This window comes from Epinephelus fuscoguttatus, linkage group LG13, assembly GCF_011397635.1.
Source record: "Epinephelus fuscoguttatus linkage group LG13, E.fuscoguttatus.final_Chr_v1".
In the NCBI taxonomy this organism is placed as follows: Eukaryota; Metazoa; Chordata; class Actinopteri; order Perciformes; family Serranidae; genus Epinephelus; species Epinephelus fuscoguttatus.
In genome coordinates, this window is record NC_064764.1 from 19,857,862 (window position 1) to 19,878,360 (window position 20,499).

Below are 20,499 nucleotides of genomic sequence, written 5' to 3' on the forward strand. Positions count from 1 at the left end.
ACTTAATTATCAAAAGTAATTTGATGATGTTGAATGTCATTAAGTATTGGAAGTAGAAATAAATTGAGTGTACATTACACATGACAACTTAAATGATTTAAGGCAGTGGTTCCCAACTGGTGGGTCCTGGTCCAAAAATGGGTCCTGGGTCCATTCTGAATGGGCTGCAAGTGATTTGCGAACATGTCTGGTTTGTGAAAAACACTTTATTTTGAAGTACAGTGAATATCTGGCACAGAGCTTTTACTTTGAAGTGCCATTCCCTGTTGTAGAGTGAGTGACTAATGGACAGCTACTTGACAGAGGCAGCAAACTATCTTAAAGACATGGCCAAACGCAAGTATCATGCTGAATATATTGAACTGTGTGGACCTTACACAAGTGTCTACGAAGAAAATAGGACCCTGTTGTTGGACCATTTGGGAATCACTGATTTAAAGAACAAAATCCCGTTTTCCTTCCCTGCAGTTCCTTCATTAGTCTGGCCATCCCTTCCTCCCTGCTTCCTTCTTCCCTTCCCTCCCTGGTAACAAAGATGCTTTGGAGAAATGTAGTGGAGTGAAAGTGAAAGTTGACAGAGATAATCACTTATCTGCAATGCTTGGATAAGGACAAGATGATTTGTCCAAAAATCTGTCTTAAATGTTGTTAATAATGATCTTTAAAAGGTCTTAAAGGCACCAAATTTAGGTTTTTGACATCTTTAGACACCCTGGTCTAGTCTTCCTTGAAAAAGATTGTAGAATTAAGCTCAAAAGATGTGTTTAAATTGTGCTTATAATGAGGCAGTCTGGTGCAGAGTGGGCAATACACTTTACATACATTAGAGGGCATTGTTGTTCTGAGGATTCCCAGGATCACTTCTGCATCTACATCTCTACTTGTCTGATTCACTGAAGTCTGCGGCCCTTAAATTAAAACACAAAGACACGTTTGTTGCTCCACTTCAGCCTTGTGAGGGCCATAACTCCACGAGTCTTCTCTTACTTAAGAGAACTTGATTTCACAGATGTTACTTAACTGAGCAGCCAAATGAACTCCCTGTGAGGCTCCTCACACAGTGGTTTGATTGTGCTGCCTTTATTTCTGGCATCTCCTTTGCATTTTATATTTCCTTGTGGATATATCTGGAGTCTCTCATATTTCCCCGGACCTCTCAGACACACAGCTGCAAGGTGCCCCCTCAACCCATACATTCAAAAACCTCCTCAGTTTGTATATATCTACTATATATAAGAGCACACGGACATGAACTGTAACAGACAAGATTCCAATCAATGCATTACTGTTCTTTTGGTGTGTGCTGTGCGTCATCATCAGCTGTGTCAGGGACGCTTGTAAAGCAGCACATACCCTCATTGTTCCCTGCAGTTAATGGAGAGACGCCTTGTATTATTGTTATGGTTTTAAAGCTCATTCATCATCTTGCTTATGTCACGCACCGCCCTGCTGTCAGCATACACTGAGGTCTGTTTGCTTATTATTGTAACAAGATGATACAGTAGGTGGATTATTGAGTCCAACTATACAGTCACTTACATTTATAAACAATAAAAAATATTTTCATTTGAGAAACAGATGCCTAGAAGTTTATGTTTACATGAATGACACATAGGCATCTGTGTGTGAAAGACATTTCACACGCTTGGGAACAAATAATCTGTTGAAGAACCCAAACCTCAGGGGCCCCAAAAGTCCGGGGTTCACCAGTGGATTTTTGTGATATATAACCGGCAACTACTTTTTGAAAAATATATGTACATTTTTAAAGCATATTTTTAACAGATAAGACAAGAACCTTCAGATGAGCTCTGTTTTGAAGATAGTGTCAAAAACAGATTTAAGATTGCGATGCTTTGTTTAAAGGGACAGTTCACCCCCAAAATCAAAAATACATATTTTCCTCTTACTTGTAGCGATGTTTATTTATCTATGTTTTGCTGTGAATTAAAAAGCATTGGAGATGCTTGACTTTTTCAAATGTATTTTTTGGCGCTTTCAGCACCACAAGCTGAGTGCCATCTAGTTCCATTATATCTGAGAGAAGGCAGACATCTCTACAGGCGATATCTTCAACACTCTGCAACTCACAGCAAAACAATCTAGATTGATAAATAGAATCAGACTACCACACAGCAAACATGGAGTCATGTAACAATCCAGTATAGGAAAAGTGTTCACACGCACAGAACAGGGGGGCAACAAGGGGCCACCTTCTCCTTTCTCTGGCAGGTAATGCTGATCATGTTCCTTAAATACACCACTATTTCTTCCCTATTTACTGATCATTCATTGATTAATTGTATTACGGTATATTTTTGTATTCATTTCAACAGGAAACTTTAATGTGTAACAAGTAATTAGTGTCATGATGAAAGAAAATTACAGAGTGAACAAAAAATATTACATTAGAGCATAAACATTACTCATTAGGTTATTATCACTAATTATTTGTACACTTTGTTAAACTGAATAATAGTAAACATTTTATATTCCACATCATCTTTCTTCATTTTAGCTCAAATGCTGGATTTATGTGTACAAACTCCTGTTATATAGATATATAATATAGATTTAAAAAAAAACAAAAAAAACAAACAAACAATCAAACCCTGGTTCTATATGTAGGTCTGAATTCTGATCTTTAAGCTCTGTCCTTCACAGTCACATTCTTGACGTGTTACTGTTCAACCAATCACCAGAATGAGCAGCATCCTGTCAGTAAATAAAATCCATTAAGTGCACAAACATGTTCGGTACATACATTACACAACAGCAGGGGAGGGGTCTTCAGACAGGGCAAATCAGCTTAACTGGGAACACGTAATGATCGTATGAGGTCAGTCAGCCGCGTTTCGCTTTCTCAGTGTGTCCAGCCAGCAACCTCAGATGTGACACCCTCCCCCGTCAAATCAGTCCGGAGCAGCCTGAATGAATCCACTGTGCATCTGGAGAACCTCTGGATCGTCTCCAGACTGCTGCATGCTGATGTCACCCTCTTGTACGTAATGTGGTCCCCACCCTGCCAGCAGATCAGATTTCATCCTAGTGCATGTTGAGATGTTGAGGGAGCATACACGTGTCAGTGTTGGTGTTACCATCAAGTTGTTGTTGTACAATAATTCTTACATTTTGAGACTACAAGTAAACACATGTATCAGAGACAGTGGATTTTAGATCACTTTGAGTGATGACGCCTGTTATACAGTCGACATTTTAACTTGTCAGCGTACGAAAACATCTGTGCTTTTCATGTCATGTCCAAAAGGCCCATTGTTCTCACGCTGGGTGATTTAAAAGTCAAAAATCCTCAGATAATCTGAATAAAAGACCTGTCTGTATTTGCTAAAGGTTTGGTCCCAAGGATATTGCCAGAGGAGAGATGTTAGAGACAAGAGCAGAAGACAGGAAAGGTTAAACTAATCACACATTCCCTCCAAGCAGAGAATTTTATTATAGAAAAAAGATTAAATAAAGACATATATTTCTGAGTAAAAGCATCACAGCCACACTCACAATTAAGCTTAAACTCTATGCAGCAGCCTGCCACCACTTTGATTGCTTCAGTTTTCAAACATGCTTTAGCTCAGGATACAACTAATATTAATCATACTGTTTTAAACCACATGTAGTTTGATTTCAGGAGTTGTTACTGCAGTGCAATTAATGAGGCACTGTCACTTGTCAAACACAGGTGTAACCAATAATGATCATGATTGCTGCATTCAGGTGTGCCACTTCCGGGATCTTGGTGATGTGCACGTTATCCCACTGTCATGGCTGATTTAATCAGTGTTGTATGTTACACATCTGTGCTCTTCCTGTCATGGCACAGTCAAAATGCTGTGGAAAAGGCAAAACTGTCACTTGAATGGAGTGATTTTAACAATTAGAGTTTAGTTGATAACAAGTAATGATGCACTGACTGCAGTTGCTGGTTTCCACATTCACAAGCTACTTTGGAAAGTACTATCTAATATGACTTTTAAGTAATCACTCGAACTTGGTTACTTGGTTTGTGTAAATATTCTGGTGCAGGCTTGGGTCACATGTGATTTTAACATTTTGAGTCTTGTGTGTGATTTATACTTTGGAATTTATCCTGGCTTGATATGAGCAGAGAAACTCTCCACTCGTCATTAGGCTAATTTACACAATGTAAAATGCCATAGGCTTGTGCTAATAACGTTTATTTGTTTGGAAAACGTGTTTAGTATAAGACAGTTGTTTTGTCAGTGAACCTTGTGACCTGTAATGGAGCAGAATTTTGTAATGTTACCTTTCTTATATGATTCTGTTGTCCCTGCCTTCATATGAGTAGAGGAAAGTCCGCTAGCCATTAAGCTAATTTATACAACTTAAAATGCCATAGGCTTGTGCTAAAAACATTAGCATGTTGTATTTGCGGGGAAAATGTGTCAAGATAAAGACAAATGCTTTGTGTACTTGTGTTTGAAATTGTCTCTATTAAGCCATGTTAAAAGTGTGTTTTGGGTGTGTTTTGAATCAACTAAACTTAACACCACTTCACAGAAACATCAGCCACTGACTAGTGTTTTGGAAGTGTAATTGCAGAGTGACAGACACATCACCGCACAAGTATGCTCACAATGGTGTAAGCTGCTGCAGGTAGCACAGGTAACATTCACTGAGTATGACAACTCCCCAAAAAGTGAACCCAAAACATTTTGATCGCCCCCTGGTGGCTGGCTGCCATAAACCCTGCCCCCTCCCTGTTAGGATGGGACATGAGCCAAAAATCAAAGTAAACTTCAAATAAATATTTCTCAAAGATGGTTGTGTCATTTTATGTAGTTCTTATCATGCTGATTAATGTTTTCTGTTAAGTTTGGTTTTAATTAGTTATTTGAGGCTATAAAACAGTGTTTGATGTCTTGTGTCAATCTGTTTTTCCAAAATTGGGTTGGACAGATGAATGGGCGGGAAGATGATAGCTGCCCGGCAAACTCTGGCCCCTAATGGCATCAACATAAGATGGCAGCGCCCGTATTTGGGATATTTTGGCTTCATTTTTTACAAAGTGAGGAAGAATAGATGCATTGTCCATGATTATATACAGTCTGTCGTAACATAAACACAAGAATACTAATTAAGTGTTAACTTACATTTTATTCATCACTAACCATGAATAGTTACAATTTTCCCTCTGTTGTAGAAATGTGGGGCGAAGATGTACGAACATATTCACCACAGTTATAAGGGCCAGAAGGGGATCCAGGCTTAAAGTCACCATTACACAAAGGTTATAAATTCCTCAACTTTTGTACCGTGAGGTATTTTCCAGTGAAACAGAATATTTGAGCAGTGCACTGTTACAAGAGGGATTTAAATCAAATCCTTCCACTGCTGAGCGGACTGCTGTTAGATCAGGAGGAAGACGGGGAAGAGACGATGACCTCAATTAAATAATTCAACCTCTGCCACATTGTTTTGGAAATGAAAACAAAGGTTTGCCCTCTGATATCCAAGCACACTTCTCTTCCTATCTCCATGTTGCTCTGTTAGCTAGCTACAACCCACAAACAGTAAAAGGTGTGTATATTTATAATACTTTGATATGGGATGTCAAAGTGGTGTCTGTTCATTCCAGTGGAGTTGCTCACCTGGAGCATATCCCAAAAAGGTCTTTAGCTACCGGGTTTACTTCCTTGGTATTTCGACCTGCTGAATATGTAGAGTAGCGTTTCTCTCTCTGACCTTGCCCGCAAATTCCCACTTGGATCATAGATTTTACATTTTGATCACATGACAGACTTTAAAATTGTTTTTCTTGGCTCCAGGAAAGTTTTACAAATATAAAACCTCCATGCATCAAAAATTCACAGTAGAAAAGTTAATATTAACCTTGTTTGCGTTTTGCGGTAACCTGTTAGCAGTTTTACAAACATCTCTTTTATAATGGTAGTGGCTTTTTGTGCCACAGGGAAATTCTTCGCTGCAATACCACAAGTTGCCACTGGGAAAATTGGCTTCAAGACTGAACAGCATTCCTGGTGGCCTGGACCAGTGTGGCAACATATTTGACCAAGTCTCATTTGACTGGATGAGCTTTTTCAAACACCCCTGAGCGCAGGAGTAGTCTTCAAACATTCAAAAAATTTTAATCTGTTTTTACAGAAAGTCTAATATGAAAAACACCAGTGCTGTAGTTAATGTGTTAGTTGTGTTATGTGTATGTTTCATTTATGATTATTGTAACTTGTTTTGTCTGTTATATTGTCATGTTAATGAGAGAAATACCATTTGTATCAGAATACTGTAAAACTTCAGTTAAAAGCCTAGTTCACCAGCCCCTTTTACTAGCCCGGTGTGGCTACACATTTTGACAAATAAAAGCCTGCCTCAATTAGAGGCCCGGCTGGTTGCCAAGCAGCTCATTTTCTTTAATAGAAGTTCTTTGGATGTATAAAAGCAGGTTGTTGGCTACCTCAAATTATGTGCTTGTTCCTTGATTACCCTGTAAGTTATCCATATTCTTTTAGTCTGTAAGGGTCCTCAGATCAAAAGAATCAAAAGGGCTTTTCATTAAAATCAATTCAAGTTGTAGGTATTGTTTTAACAGGATAAAGTGTTGTCGTGTCGGTATGCTGGGTGCTGTAATCCTCAAGTGCTGTAACACTCTCTCTCTTTGATGTGCGGTCTGTTGGAACTGGATCAATTGATTGATTCATAATTAATACATGATTTGAAACCTAATTTTTATACGAGTAACATTCATACTGGTTTAAATAAAAAATTAAATTGTATTTCCCAAACTTTGCTGAGCAACAGTTTTGTATGAAAGGAATTAAAGACCTGTCCCAAACATAGGCCCGTTGATTTCAGCGACTCAAGCAAATAATAGCCCGGGCTATTAATTGAAGTTTTACGGTAGATTAGAAATTCTATAGGAGAGGTTTCGGGTTTCTTACCGCTCCTGCACAATGTATATTTTATATGCGTGGTTTTTTTTTGTTGTTTTTTTTGTTCACATCTTGTGTGCAAATTAAATTCAAATTCAAAATGTATTTTCATTTCATGGGGACTTTAATATTACAGGGGCACTGGCCCCCTTATTGCCTCCCCTTAGAACCGCTACTGCTGGAGTGGTCCTACGATCAATATATCAACAGCTGGCACATAAATACAACAAATAAACCCCTTGGACACACATTTTAAACACCACACATATTTAAATTGAGAGGAATATGCACAGAGTAATTAATGAATTCACTCCATAGAGCTTCATGTAATCATCTCTGGGCTGTCTGAGGAGGGTTGCTGTGGCCCCAAGTTTGTTGTCCCTCACAAAGGACTCTAAGTACCACAATGCAACACAGAAAATATCATCTCCTTAGCTACGGCTTTGGGAGCTACGCCCCAAGAAGAAGAAGAAGTGGGAGGCTTGCCCCTGAAAGGACTCATTGTAGGGGAGGGATGAGAGTGTGTGCAGCCTCGGTGTGTGTGGTGTGACTGTGTGTGTGTGTGTGTGTGTATGAGGACTGTGGAGGAGCCCCCTCCTCCTTTAACTAGCTGGTCAGCAGCGGAGGGATTAGTGAAGCCAGCTCCACTCACACTACCAACAGAAGGAGGGGGGTATTGCAATAAGCGTGAATCATGCTCGTCGTCATTACTACCGGCTGGGAGTGGAGCCGAAATTGTGCAAGATACGGATAACAGCGAAGAAAGGTCCGTGTGGATCGAGTCAAGTTTCCAGAGAGCTCCTCTTTCTGCCGTGGAAATGCCTCACCAGGGGCTGTGCTGCTGCCGCCACCGCTGCTGCTGCCTCTCGGACCCGTCGCGTTACTCCTCTGCGTCCCTCACATGTGCTTTATGTTGAACAAGTGACCGGGATATCAACCTGTAAGTGAGGACCACAAACCAAAGGACGTGCGGATATACATATATAAATATTCCTTCTGTTTTTTTTTTTTTTTGTTGTTGTTTTTTTTTTTTTGCCGTGCCGAGATTTTTACTAGAGGAAAACAGAGAGGGGGAAAAGTTGTACTTGTTGGTCAACCATGGGGAACGCAGGGAGCATGGACCAGCACACTGATTTCAGAGGACACAACATGCCTCTGAAACTACCCATGCCCGACCCTGGGGAACTGGAGGAAAGATTTGCAACTGTTTTGGTAAGATATATATGTAAAAAAAAATAAATGTTCATTTGTGCTCTTTGTTCCCTCCATGCTTCAGTGTCCTGGGACGGGACAGCTGTGTGTAGGTTGGACCTCTGTTTGTCCAGCACGCCTGTCCTTTGTTGTTCAGGAAAAAAGGGGCAATCCGAGTAAAAAGGGGCACTTATATCAGAGATTGAGAGATACTGCACAGCTAGACTACAAATCTGAAGGCTAGATAGCACCTTAAGGTCTTTCCAAAGTATCAAACTAGTGATGAAGTTACATGTGAGCACTCAATCCACTACTTTTTTTTTTTGGACTCAACAAGTTTCGGAGACTCTTTTCGCCACATCATGCCCAAATACATCAAACATCCAATTTTGGCTCCCTCAACTCCAAGCACAAGATAATAAATGTTTACTGGACAGTTCTCATTTAGCAGCCCACGTCCAGCCTTGGTGCTTCTGTAAATTTCCACGAGACACCTGCCGTCAAATTATTGGTTTTATGGCATTCTTTCCCCGCACCTTCCAACTTTATGAGCCCCAGACGCTGGCCCACTACTGAAGCTCTAAGTGCCCAGCATGCCAGCTCCTCCTTGAAACATCTGTCACATCATAAAGTGTCAACAGCGTATGTCAACAATTATGCTACCTGGGAGCGAAGGCTGAAAATTCCTGGTGTTGCTGACAAGACCCTCCAGGCTTTAAAGTACTAACAGGTCTCTTAATAGGAGGAAAGTGTTTATTTTGAAGGTTGACGAAAACTTCTTTCACCAATATGTTGACTGATTTGTGGGGATTTAGTTGTAAGATGGACTAGAGTCATTATAAAGGCAATTACTGTAACGTTTTGCTGACAAAGAGATTTTCCAGTACACAGCTCCCCAGTCTGTGAATAAAGGCCGAAATAGAAGAACAGTGCAGTGATGGTGAAATTTGAGAGCTGGTAAAATGTGGGTCAAATGTGATTGTCGCCTGGCCTACTGCTCCCATAAACATCAGCCGCTCAGAAGGAGGAATTTGACCTGAGCAAGCAGGTTCTCACAGCAGTGGCGTGATTGTAAAGTTATCTTAAAGATGAGGAAAAGGTCTTTCTTTTTAATGCAGGGATTTGTTTTTGTTAACGTCAGTGGCGTGGATTTTTTTAAGCCCATAACGAAAAGTGGATCGAGTTCAGGTGGAAGTCAAATCGTCTGATATTGTGTAGGTCACCGTGTTGTGTTGGGGTGTGATTACTGCTTGTCAGACACTGATGAATCCTATTCTGTGCAGGAGGCAGCAGACTTTGGGGTAGAGAGGTTTTGACGTCACACCACAGAGGGATTTAGGCCTTCTCCTTAATCACGTCTGCTTTTAGAATCACCTACTTTTTTGTTGAAGCATTAAGGTTTCCCCCTCTAGCGCTTTAAGCAGTACATGTCAGGGATGAGAGAACGATTAGGATCCATACATTCGGTGTACAAAACTAATCCCTTATTATGCTTTCCAGAATAAATAAAAAATCTACCTGTCCAACTCGAGGATTTTGTGGGCTGGCTGTCAGAAAAGCCGATCCTCACAGCATGTCAGGAACTCCCCCGCTCCCTCCCTTCCTCCTCCCCTGCTGCCAGCATGATGCCTCAGCTCTTGGCGGGATGGAAGCCCTCCAGCATTAGAAGAATTTAGTGCTATAATCACCGCATTTAGTGTTATTTACTGCCATTTAAATCCTAATGTGTCTCGGCCGTGCCTGATGGCAGTTGGCTCCATTGATTGCGGGAGTGAGTGGCACTGTGTGACTCTGATGACATCACTTCAATTTGAATAGCAGATGATTAGGTTGATACCTCATCACGCCTCTCGGTCGTCTTTGTGTCACAACACATCAGTCATTACCAGTGCTGATGAATCAACATTTAAGTGTACTTGCCTGCCGATCAACGACCCTTTCACCTACTCATTAATCTTTCCTCTCTGTCATCGCTTCCTTTATCAATCATAAAATACCTAACAGACTATTTTAGACTTGATGCAGGTCTTCCTTCAACATATTCTCCACCTTCCATGATGGAATAGCAGCTGCACTGTTTACCTGCCACTCCTCATATGTTTGATCAACAGGCAAGCAGTGGATCACAGTAGGGAGCCGTTTGGATTAAAGGCGCGCTCTGTGAGCCACCGCATTTAAGCACTCGCCTCGCTAAACCCTTGAATTTCTTATCAAGGACATACAGTGTTTGAATTTGGGTCCATGCCGTACGATGTGAAAAGCTGTCTTTTATACTGACTCATGACCTCCATCATCTGAGCAAACCACATGTGTGTAACCACACACAGAGAATAAGGCCAATTCCCACAGTAAGAGTTGTGTATAGATCATCAGCTGAAGAAGTTAGTAAGTAAGTTATTTGATTCATAGGCCTGCGGCTAATATTCGCCTCTGTTAGACAAGAATTAGCTGATGATGAAAGTGAAATACCTTATCAGCAGCCATTAAAGGAGACACTGCTTCTTTTGTGTCAATTCTCAAGGCATACTTTTCCCTTTTTTCATTAAAAAAAGCTGAATTTCCCCGTGTGTCAGTGCTTAGAGTTGCGTTAACATTCAAACAGTTGCACAAGAATTCTGCATTTAAAAAATAGAACAGAAAATTAGCAATGTTTCACAGTTTCCTCCTTTAGATTAAAATCACCGAATCAAAGAATAAATAGACCGCCATGAAGCACTTGTCAGCATCCAAAAAGTATTGATTTGTGATACTCAGCCCTGATATTTGGTTGTGTTTCCTCAAGATCAGAGATACCGGGCCGGTTTTTTTTGTATCCAAGAAGCCATTCACACCCATGTAGTTTTGCACAGTATAAAAACCATTTTCCAACAGCTTGTCAGCCGTTAAATCCTTGTAAACATGAAGATTGTGGTTCACAAAACTGTAGCCGCTATGGATCAAAAGCTCCAGGAGCTTGTAGTGCATGGAACAATTGAGTAAACTGACCATGGGTGGAGTTTTTTTTTTTTTCCATTTTTGTCAACTGCTTTTTCTGTGGTCAAGAATGAACTGTAAAGCTTAATGCAGTTGATGTTTATGTCTAAGCTTGGTGGTTTTCCTCTGTACATGTTCACAGTCAGTGACCTGACAACAGTAAGAAGCAAAAGTTCTCACCAGGATATGACCTTTTTTTTCTCGTTTGTCTTTTTCCAGGGACAGCATTTTATTTTAAAGCGACAGTTCACTTCTTACCTGGAGTTCTATTTATTAAGATTGTTTTGGCGTGAGTTGCCGAGTGTTGGAGATGTCTGCCTTCTCTCGATTCAAAATGGAATTAGCTGGCACTATTTCCTTTCTATCAAACTACACCCACCAAACGTAACACTCCGCTGAAGGAAGTGTGTATCTACTCATGGAGGAGAGGTTCGTGCTTGTGACAGCACAAGATGTAAACATTAATGGCATCCTCCTTGGCTGAGCTGTAACATTAGCTAGCTCAGTGGTGCTAGTTGAGCTAGCAGTGGATGCACGCTTCCTTCCGTGCAGTCATACAGTTGACGGATGTAGTTTAAGGAAAGTACCACTTTCTGGAAAAACCTTGTGGTTAAATGCCCCCTGAGTCGACATTTTCTACTAAATGAAAAGCTCCCATTGAAGACTCTGTCTCATGAATCCCTGAGGCCAAGGGCTGATCTTCGAAATAGACTTAGGCTAATTGTAATGCAAGGCCTCTGCCCTGATAAGAGGCTAATTCACATGTGACCTTGGCAGTGAAGTGAGGTGTAGTTTAAACCCAAATATTCATTGTTTAAAGCACCAAAGGGGGTGTAGACTTCCATGCAGGTGTAAGATGGAATTTATCCATTGCTTACAAGTTTTTACTGAGCAGTTTGCCGTGTGTTTGAGGTCTGCTCTTTGCCTTTTATGTCTTGTTAATGTTACTGGTTGTTGTGCTTTGAGGGTTAGGTTTTCCCATAGCTCTATTATGGGAAACATCCAGGGAAAAATAGCTCTCTGGAAAGCATGTTTGCAAGTCTTCACCTCTCTGGTGGTTGCCATAGTGTTGGTGCGACAAGTCTACAAGAAGAAGATGGGTCACACACGATGATTAGCCAGGACTGGGGCAGCCCTGTTGGTGTTTACTCTACGCAGCACTAGCTGATATCCCAGTGAATCTGCTGGTCATATCAACATCCCAGTAGATCAATCTGGTCTGCACTTATTGCCTAATCAATCCAACACTGTCATTTAGCCAACCATTAGAGGGTATAGGCAACGCTTAAAAGTGGCAATTTTCTCTCTCGGTCTGTAAGTGCACACTAGCTGAAAGCATGTGAAATGACTGCAGTCAATCTCTGTGAGTCACATGTACAGTATGAGCCAGTCTATATGCTTCATGCTGAACCACAGGAGCATGACTCTGTGTAACAGGAATTCAACTCAGGCCTCGTGTCTGCTCCTCTGCCTCGGCTCGCCACAGAGCTGACATCAAATAAACCCACATCCAGGATACCATACACTTCAATCTCAGGGCAGTAGTTTTGGGCGAATATCATGACTGCTGTCAGGGAGGCAGAGACGTTCACAGCCACTACTTGTTTAAATGCCATATGGGGACTATAGGCTTAGTTGTTGTTTTAGCTGCTCTTCTTAATAGACTGTCCAGATTACATTTAAGCTACTTTGTTTAAGGGCCACCGAAGCACCCCTGAGCTGCTGTTATTTGTTCTGCGACGCTCTGCATCTGAAATCTACTCCTCAGATTAATCACATGAGCGCTGTCACGTCCAACTGAAGTGTAATTTGTCACATTGACAGGTCCAAGCTAGCTGTGCTTTTTACCTGCACGCACCAGTTCAACTGGAAAGCCTTACCAAAAGTATTCATCTATGCTTTAACAAACTGAACAGAGTTGAGGGTGTATTACAAATGTTGCTTCCGATCTGCATGATGTGTAAATAGATAACATTAGCCATAACATCTTAATTCGACCATAGTATGTCAAATGTGTGCCTCATGTTCAGCTTGAGACATTCTGTCCTCAGGCAGCCAAAAACATTGATTAATGCTGCTTTAAACATTTGCTTTGTCATTGTTTCCAACATTATTCGCCATTGGAAAGATGATTTTTTTTATGTTTGTCGCACCTTTGTAAAAACTATTATTTTGTCATTCAATATACATATACATATATACCTAAATTCAGACAGTAGGTGTAAGCACAGATGATTGGCAAAGTAAAGGGAAAAAGCCTGAATAAAAGACTGAAGAAACATAAGAGATGCAGATGCTCTCAAAATTTCAGCAAACCACAGATGTGTTACATTTGTGTGTTTCATATATAGCAGCTTTGTTAAAACTTTACATTTTAAATTTCATTTTGATGTCGTAACAACGCTGTGGTCAATATGTGGTTAGGTTTAGGCGCAAGAACCACTTGGGTAGGGTTAGGAAAACATCATGTTTTGGCTTAAAATACTGGGTTTGGTTGCTATAATCATGGCCGGACACATCCAGAACTCTGGTTAAAAATGCCTGTTTTTGTTGGTTGCAAAAACTGGTCTGCTTCTTGGCATCTGTCTTGCCTGGATGCCACGCCATCCACCACCCCCTCCTCCTCCGATGAACTACATCATACGTATAAAACGTGCTAAAAGGCCTATCCGTGGTTTGCAGAAACTTACAATGCCAACATTTTATTCTGTCGACTGGGCTGTCTCAAGCCCCCTGAATGCCTTTGAGAGAGACGAAACGAGTTCATCTCTCCAGAAGAGTTTTACAGACTTGTGAAGAAACAAATGCACTCATCTTTAATCAGGTTATATGGTGGAATTATGGGAACACCTTTATTCTGAAAGACAGTCTGACTTTGAGAATTTGACTGTCCATCTCTGAGCTTGTGATTTGTCTCTCTCAATGCCATCTACTTTTTCACCTCTGTGCAAACACAGTGATGTATCTGTCTCCTACATTGCTACATGGGACCCAGGAAGTGACTAAGCTAACCCTCCTAGTTTTTCCATGTCGACTCTTCTTCATTAAAAAGCAGAACAATGGGTATTGTCTGAGGAGCAGAGGGTGAACACTGGCTGAATCCCGTGCAGCAGGCCCAGGGAACAGAGCTGCTCTTTATTCTGTGGAGAGCCCAAGACGGAGCCTGGCACTGGACCCAGACCCGGCAGGCTGCGAGAGGCCACCACACATACCCAAATATGTGTGTGTGTGCGTACATGCTTGTGCAGGGGCATGTGTGTTTGTGGTGTAGCCGGAGCCCCAGGATGCTCACCCACCAATTAGCCGTAACAGAGCTGAGCATGAAATGCTTGGGGAGCGATGAGATCCGTCAGCCAGTGTGCTGGCCTTTGCAGCCTCTCTGAAGGAATGTGAGGTGCTGTGGTGTTGAGCGATAATGTGCTGCTCGAACCCTGAAGCGGAGCCTGGAGGCATCTTGCCTGGCTGGCAGAGGGTCAGCTGATTATGTGCGAACAGGTCTCTCTTTGCTGTGTGCAGGCACCGCTGAGATGAAACCGCTGGGGCTTCAATCACTATTGTTATTCTCAGGTCAGTTTTGACATCTACACATTTGGGGGTGGTTTGGTTTTTTGCACTGCAGCGTGGGTGGCAACAAGCACTGACCAAGGAAAGCAATATTAACTTTAAGGGGTAACTTTGATATTTTCAACCTGGACTCTATTTTCCCATGTTTTTGTGTCTTGGTGAGAAATGGGAACAATAGATTTTGAAACTGGTCCAGTATTGAGCGAGAGGGCTGCAGCCGGCAGCCACGACACAGGCTGCAATGTAACCACTTGGGGCATGTGTGTAAGTGCTTGTTTTTGCCATCGATTATTGTTAAAAATATCTTACTGCATTGTGGAAAGGATCCCTACAGAGATAGAGATAGAGAAGAGTTAGATCCTTTTTGGTAAACCAGAAACAGCACAGAAATCTCTATCGCCAAAGCCAGACTCCATATAAATAAACAGTAATTTTAGCATGTATAGAGCCAGCATATTTACACATCGAACTGGGTGACCTGAGGGTTTATTTCAAGCAAACCAAAGTTGGTGATTACTGGAACAGTGGAAAAGCTAACCAAAACGGTTTCTGTGAGTTTTATTTTTGATTTTGTCAACTTTGAATGAAGCGTGTTTTGTTAGGATAAAATTACAGTTTATTTAAATGGAGTCTGGTGGCTCTGACGATAGAGATTTCAGGGCTGTTTCTGGTTAAACATAAAGGATCTTACTCTTAAAAAACAGTCTGTTTCTGTATGGATGCTTTACACAAACATGTCAGACACTTAGAATTATAATCTAGGCCTGTCAGTGGCAAAAACAAGCACCTCTAGTGGACACAATTGGACGGTGCACATGTATGCCCTGAGTGGCTACGGCTTAAATGTTGTACTGAATGCCGGCTGTCAATAGAAAATGTTTTCAAAGACTTTTCCCAGCAGCTTTTTGACATCACTCCTGAGTAAGGCTTTAGCTTTGGATGTAGCTTCGCACTTGGCCATGGATATCTTTGCTGTAGGTCTAACTGCGTAAGGAGCAGGTGTACGATGATGCAGCTTGGAATAGGCCACTCTGGTCCTTTCATGTTGGTCACAGCCAGTCGCCAGTGTTGTCCAACAGAACCGGTCCAAGGGCCACACAAAAGAACAGCGGAGTCACTGCTCTGTGGAGAAGTGCATTATGGTCAGGATCTGTCCGGGGTCCAAGATGGCAGCTGGGCTAATAAAGTGAGGTTGCTCGGCCAAAGGGCTGCACAAGAGTGGGTGTTGTGTTATGAACTGTTGAGAATTAGTTGATGTTCACTGTGTTCAGCTTTTTATCCAAAACCAAGTTCAGGATATCCTTCAAATGTCGCTGTCATTGTGACAAATTAGTGTCGTGTTGTGGCTTCAGTGACAGTTTTATCTTGTGGCATCAATATTTTTGCTCACTTTTAGGGACCTTGAGCTATGTGGAGTATGTTTACAGTTTGGTTTTCGACTTCCCCTGATCTGCTGACTCAGTGTTTTTTGTTGGATCTGCAGGGTGTTGGTTTTTTAGGCCAGCACAAGGAAGCAAATTCAGGGTCTGTCAGCTGACATTTTGGAGTTGTTAGAACAAGTTCATCAAGGACTTTTTACAACCTTGTACAATAGTTACACAATGTTCTTCCATCCAAATGCAGGAAAGTGTGCAGACAGAGCTTTACCACCAAGTTCTCTAACTTACAGTCTAATGAAAAGACTCAGCAATTCACTTTAAAGTTGCCTCGTTTCTTTTTAGCCTTTTCTTCTGAGTGTTTTTTCTTGGGACATATGCTGCCTTTGACACTGCCAGAGTCAAAAAGGCAGGTTTTGTCGGGTAACGACTTGCCAGAATTAACATCTGCAGAGCAGAATGGGAGGTCCTGTTGCATTTGAATGTATGATCTCTGAAGTACATTCAAATGCAACAGAACCTCTCCAGAGTTTGATATAGGCCCCATCACAGCCCCACACAATGTAGCAGTCTGTTGTTTCAGGCTTTATTGGACAGAAGATGTGCCTTTCACCCTGGACCCCCCACGTAAAACAAATGCAGAGTGGATGAGCCAAAGTCTCATAGGTTAGGCTTTAGGTTAAGTAATTATGTACTTCCTGTAAAACTTAAAAGCGAGTGCAGGGATTTAACAAAATGTCATCCTGAGAAGAGCTCATCATTCAGACGGCCTGAAGATTAACATCACCCTTTTGATATTTTTGGCTTTGTTGTTCCTGCTGTATTATTCACTTGAACACATTTAGTTCTCCCACAAAACACAGAACTTCCTTTCACAGGATCAAAGCCATACGTGAGCAGGTAGTTTCAATGAGAAGCTTGTAATAGCTGGCTCATGAGACACAGTGCACGACGGATACATATACGTATTGGTTTCGTATCGTGTTGAGTGAGTACGTTCAGTCAGGCACTCAGATGTTTTAGCTTTAACAAATCTGACAGTGAAGACACAAACTGGAAAGGGGCCAACCATAATACAAATTGCTCAGTGGGCTGGTACTTTGTCCACACTGTATCCATGTAGGCTACAGCTTACTCTGCTTGATGCACTTCTGTCTGGCCCCCAACACTGCTGCTTGCCGCAATGTTTTCTATATTTTTTTTTTTGTTGGCAAAAAGGTAGCAATGTGAACAGCGACCGTGTATATTCTTGTGTTATATAGCTCTCATACAGCTTCTCCTCACTGGATGATACAGAATGATATTTTTGTGTAAGCCACCCTGCAATTCAGAGTGCATCAATCATCTCATCAGTAGAAGTGATTGTACTTTTTGTGTTGGAGAGATGATGTTGTTGGATGTCTGTGAAATCCCTGTGATGGGATGTCTTATGTCTTTAAGCTCTCTAAGCTTTTTTAGTCTAATAAAGAAACAAAATGAACGTAAAATATTAAGAAAACAGAAAAAAATGCAACCGTACACCTTCTGAATTCAAGTTTCTCTCTTTCTCTTACAACTTTTTAACTTATCGTAAAAACACACTTCATTCAAACTTGACAGAAACAAAATAAAACTCCCCAAAACCATCTTGAGCACCTTTCATACATGCACTGCAGTCCAAAATTATCTAGAAATTACCTGGATGAGCTGTGTGTGAGAACGCAAATGTCCGAATCAGTTGAATCGGACATTAAATTGACTTTATTTTACCAACTCCCTTGAACAAAGTCCGTTCAATGTCTTTTGAGCTCATCTGTGTATAGAGCAAGTAATTGTCCGAAGAATTCACAGCAAGAAAAGTGGAAGTTTTCATCATGTTTCTATCATGAGGCTTTTTGCAAATCCAGACAAAAACAAACATCCAAGGTTGAATAACAAGGGTCATATACATGAAGATGGCAACAAAAATATCTAGCTGGAGAGATGATAACATTAGGGAACTTCTGTTTGTAAGTGCCAAAAATAATTGTCAGATAAATTTAAGGAACAGCAAAACACTCTGTTGTTAAAGACCAAATTATGAACCAGCTACATAGCTACAGTGTAATCCGCATCATGTCTTGCCCCTGCATGTTCTACCTAGGTGTCACCCCTCGCCTTAACCTAGCAGAGTATGTCCAGTAGGTGAGAACGCCTCTAACCTGAAGTTGTGTTGCATTGCATTGTCCGAAGTTCATATGAGAAAACGGCTTTTGTTAGTGGTTCCACTGTTCCAACATTTGCCCTCTTTGGTTTGTTCAAAATCAACCCTTAACTCATCGATTTGAGAATATGTTGGCTTTAAACGCTGTTTCCCTTCCCCTGTCTCTTGCTGCCCACTGTCACATGAACAGATATGACTGCTGAGCAGCAGCTCTCTCTTGGTCCATGGAGGCAGTGTTAAAATTAGCAAAATAAAATGACAAAAATCAATTTTGAAATAACAACTGGCCATTTAGTCAGTCGCCTATAGCCAATATATTTGACCAATAGCTCAACCCTATTTTCCACCATTGTGAGATGTTGCACTGAGTGTGTTCTAGTTTGTAGCTTTCCACTCTTATTCTACTGTTTAAAGATTAAGGCTATATGAAGAAAAGGTTTGTTTTATGTTGTATGTAAGTCACAGTTGCTTGATTGTGGCCTTAGTGCAGGAGGAGGTGGAGATGTATTGCACCACAAACTATCCCAGTTTCACTTTTCATCTCAAGATGTTGCCATAACATAGAAGAGGATGCCCACACACTGTCAAAAGGGGTCATTTCTTACGTATCCAAAAGGTGACAAATTGTTTAGAACATGAAAATCGTGTCTGTTTTGGTCATGGGACCACCGTCAGCACAACTTCACAGATGAGTGTGTGGTGGTGTATGTCATGGGATGTTGAAGATTAAAAGCTCTCAAGGATTATACTTAGCAGCATCATTAAATTAGTCAGCCTCCTTTTTGTGAGCTCATAAATTCCCTCTTCATCCCTCTGCCACCCACTGAAGTAAAGTTTATTAATGTAGAAGTAACAAAACTTTATCTGAAGTTGTTTTCTTCAAACCTTATATAACAACGTTCAAGTAAACCGATGATTTCATCCGATAACCCGCTGCATTTACACTCCTGTGAGACATTGTTTATCTTAGAGATAAACAACTTTTTCAGGATTCATATTCTTTGTTCGCTTGAACAAGAACATGGACTCCACCTCAGTCCAGACACTTTCGCAACCTCGCAACATCTGGCCTGGCTGGAACTCATCTGTGTTCATGTATCACTTGTTTTGTTTGGACAACTTCCTGCTGCTCCAAACCATCTCCATAATGTTTCCGGTATTTGGATAACGTCCAGCATGAAAGCCATTCTGTATCAGGCCAAAGTGATTTTACCCACAATGTAAACACTGCACCAGCCTTTTTGCAATGTACTGTATGCTTGCCCACAACACACCCATGTAAGTGCCTTTCAGGTGTCTTCCTGCAAGATGTATTGTGTTAAAGTTGAAGCAGGGAAGCTTGACTTTACACTCAGTCTTTATATTTTTGCAAAACGGAAGTTATTTGATTCCTCCCTCTTGCAGCTGCTGTGTTCTGTGTGTATCACTGTTGATTTCACTGTGTCATCAGTCATATACAGTATGATGATGCATGTCTGTGGTAAGGCTCACTCTGTGCACTTTCAGAAAGTACCTTCATGACAGATGGGGTGTTGTGGAGAAAATTACACCAATGGGTAGGCCTGTTATAAAAGTTACATTACCAACTTATGATACAATATAAAGATATGACCTTAATCATTTTGCTGACCTTGATATTGCCCGTTGTGTTTACATGTGTATTTGTAGACCTAACAATATCATCAACATTTTAGCCAACATGATGCCAGAATAAACAGCAGGGTTTTCCTTGCCATTATAAAACTTGGGGGCAGAGATTCTCCCTTTTTTTTTTCTTCTTTCCATCGCCACCAACCTGCACCAATCCTGGTAGTAATTAGCTTGCCAGCCCCTGGCAATGAACCAAAAAGTCCGTCATTTGTAGTTTTACCCTCCAGTAACTTCATCCTGCACTAGCCATCCATCCCTGGGAGATGACTGCAGCACACCGGCCAGATTATTTAGGCAACTGCGGTGTTCTCACAGCTTCGCTATGCTTGTTACTTAGTCGTAAGAGGCATCACTTGGTTTCGTTTTTGTTGGCCAATTTTTGTGTCTCAAAAACTGAGTAATTTTGGGCTACTCCTATAGAAGTACTAAAATTTTATATACCCTTTCTGGTGCAGTGGTTAGCATTATCGCCTCACAGCGAGACGAACCTGGGGTGGGGGGTTCAAACTCCGGGGTGGGGGAGCCCCTCTGTGCGGAGCCTGCATGTTCTCCCTGTGACAGCATGGGTTTTCTCTGGGTACTCCGGCTTCCTCCCACAGTCCAAAGACAAGCAGGTTAATTAGTGACTCTAAATTGCCCT

The 20,499-nt window shown here is 41.3% G+C and overlaps 1 protein-coding gene across 7 annotated transcripts in view; it reads left to right on the forward strand.

The window, feature by feature from the left end:
- The first annotated feature begins 7,417 nt into the window (after positions 1–7,417).
- Positions 7,418–20,499, forward strand: part of fmnl2a (formin-like 2a) — a 66,164-nt gene continuing 53,082 nt past the window's right edge. For all 7 annotated transcript variants that reach the window (XM_049593556.1, XM_049593558.1, XM_049593557.1 and 4 more), the window contains exon 1: positions 7,418–8,135. In XM_049593556.1, the coding sequence (XP_049449513.1) occupies positions 8,022–8,135 (114 nt within the window). In that variant the 5' untranslated portion in view covers positions 7,418–8,021. The remainder of the gene's footprint in view (positions 8,136–20,499) is intronic.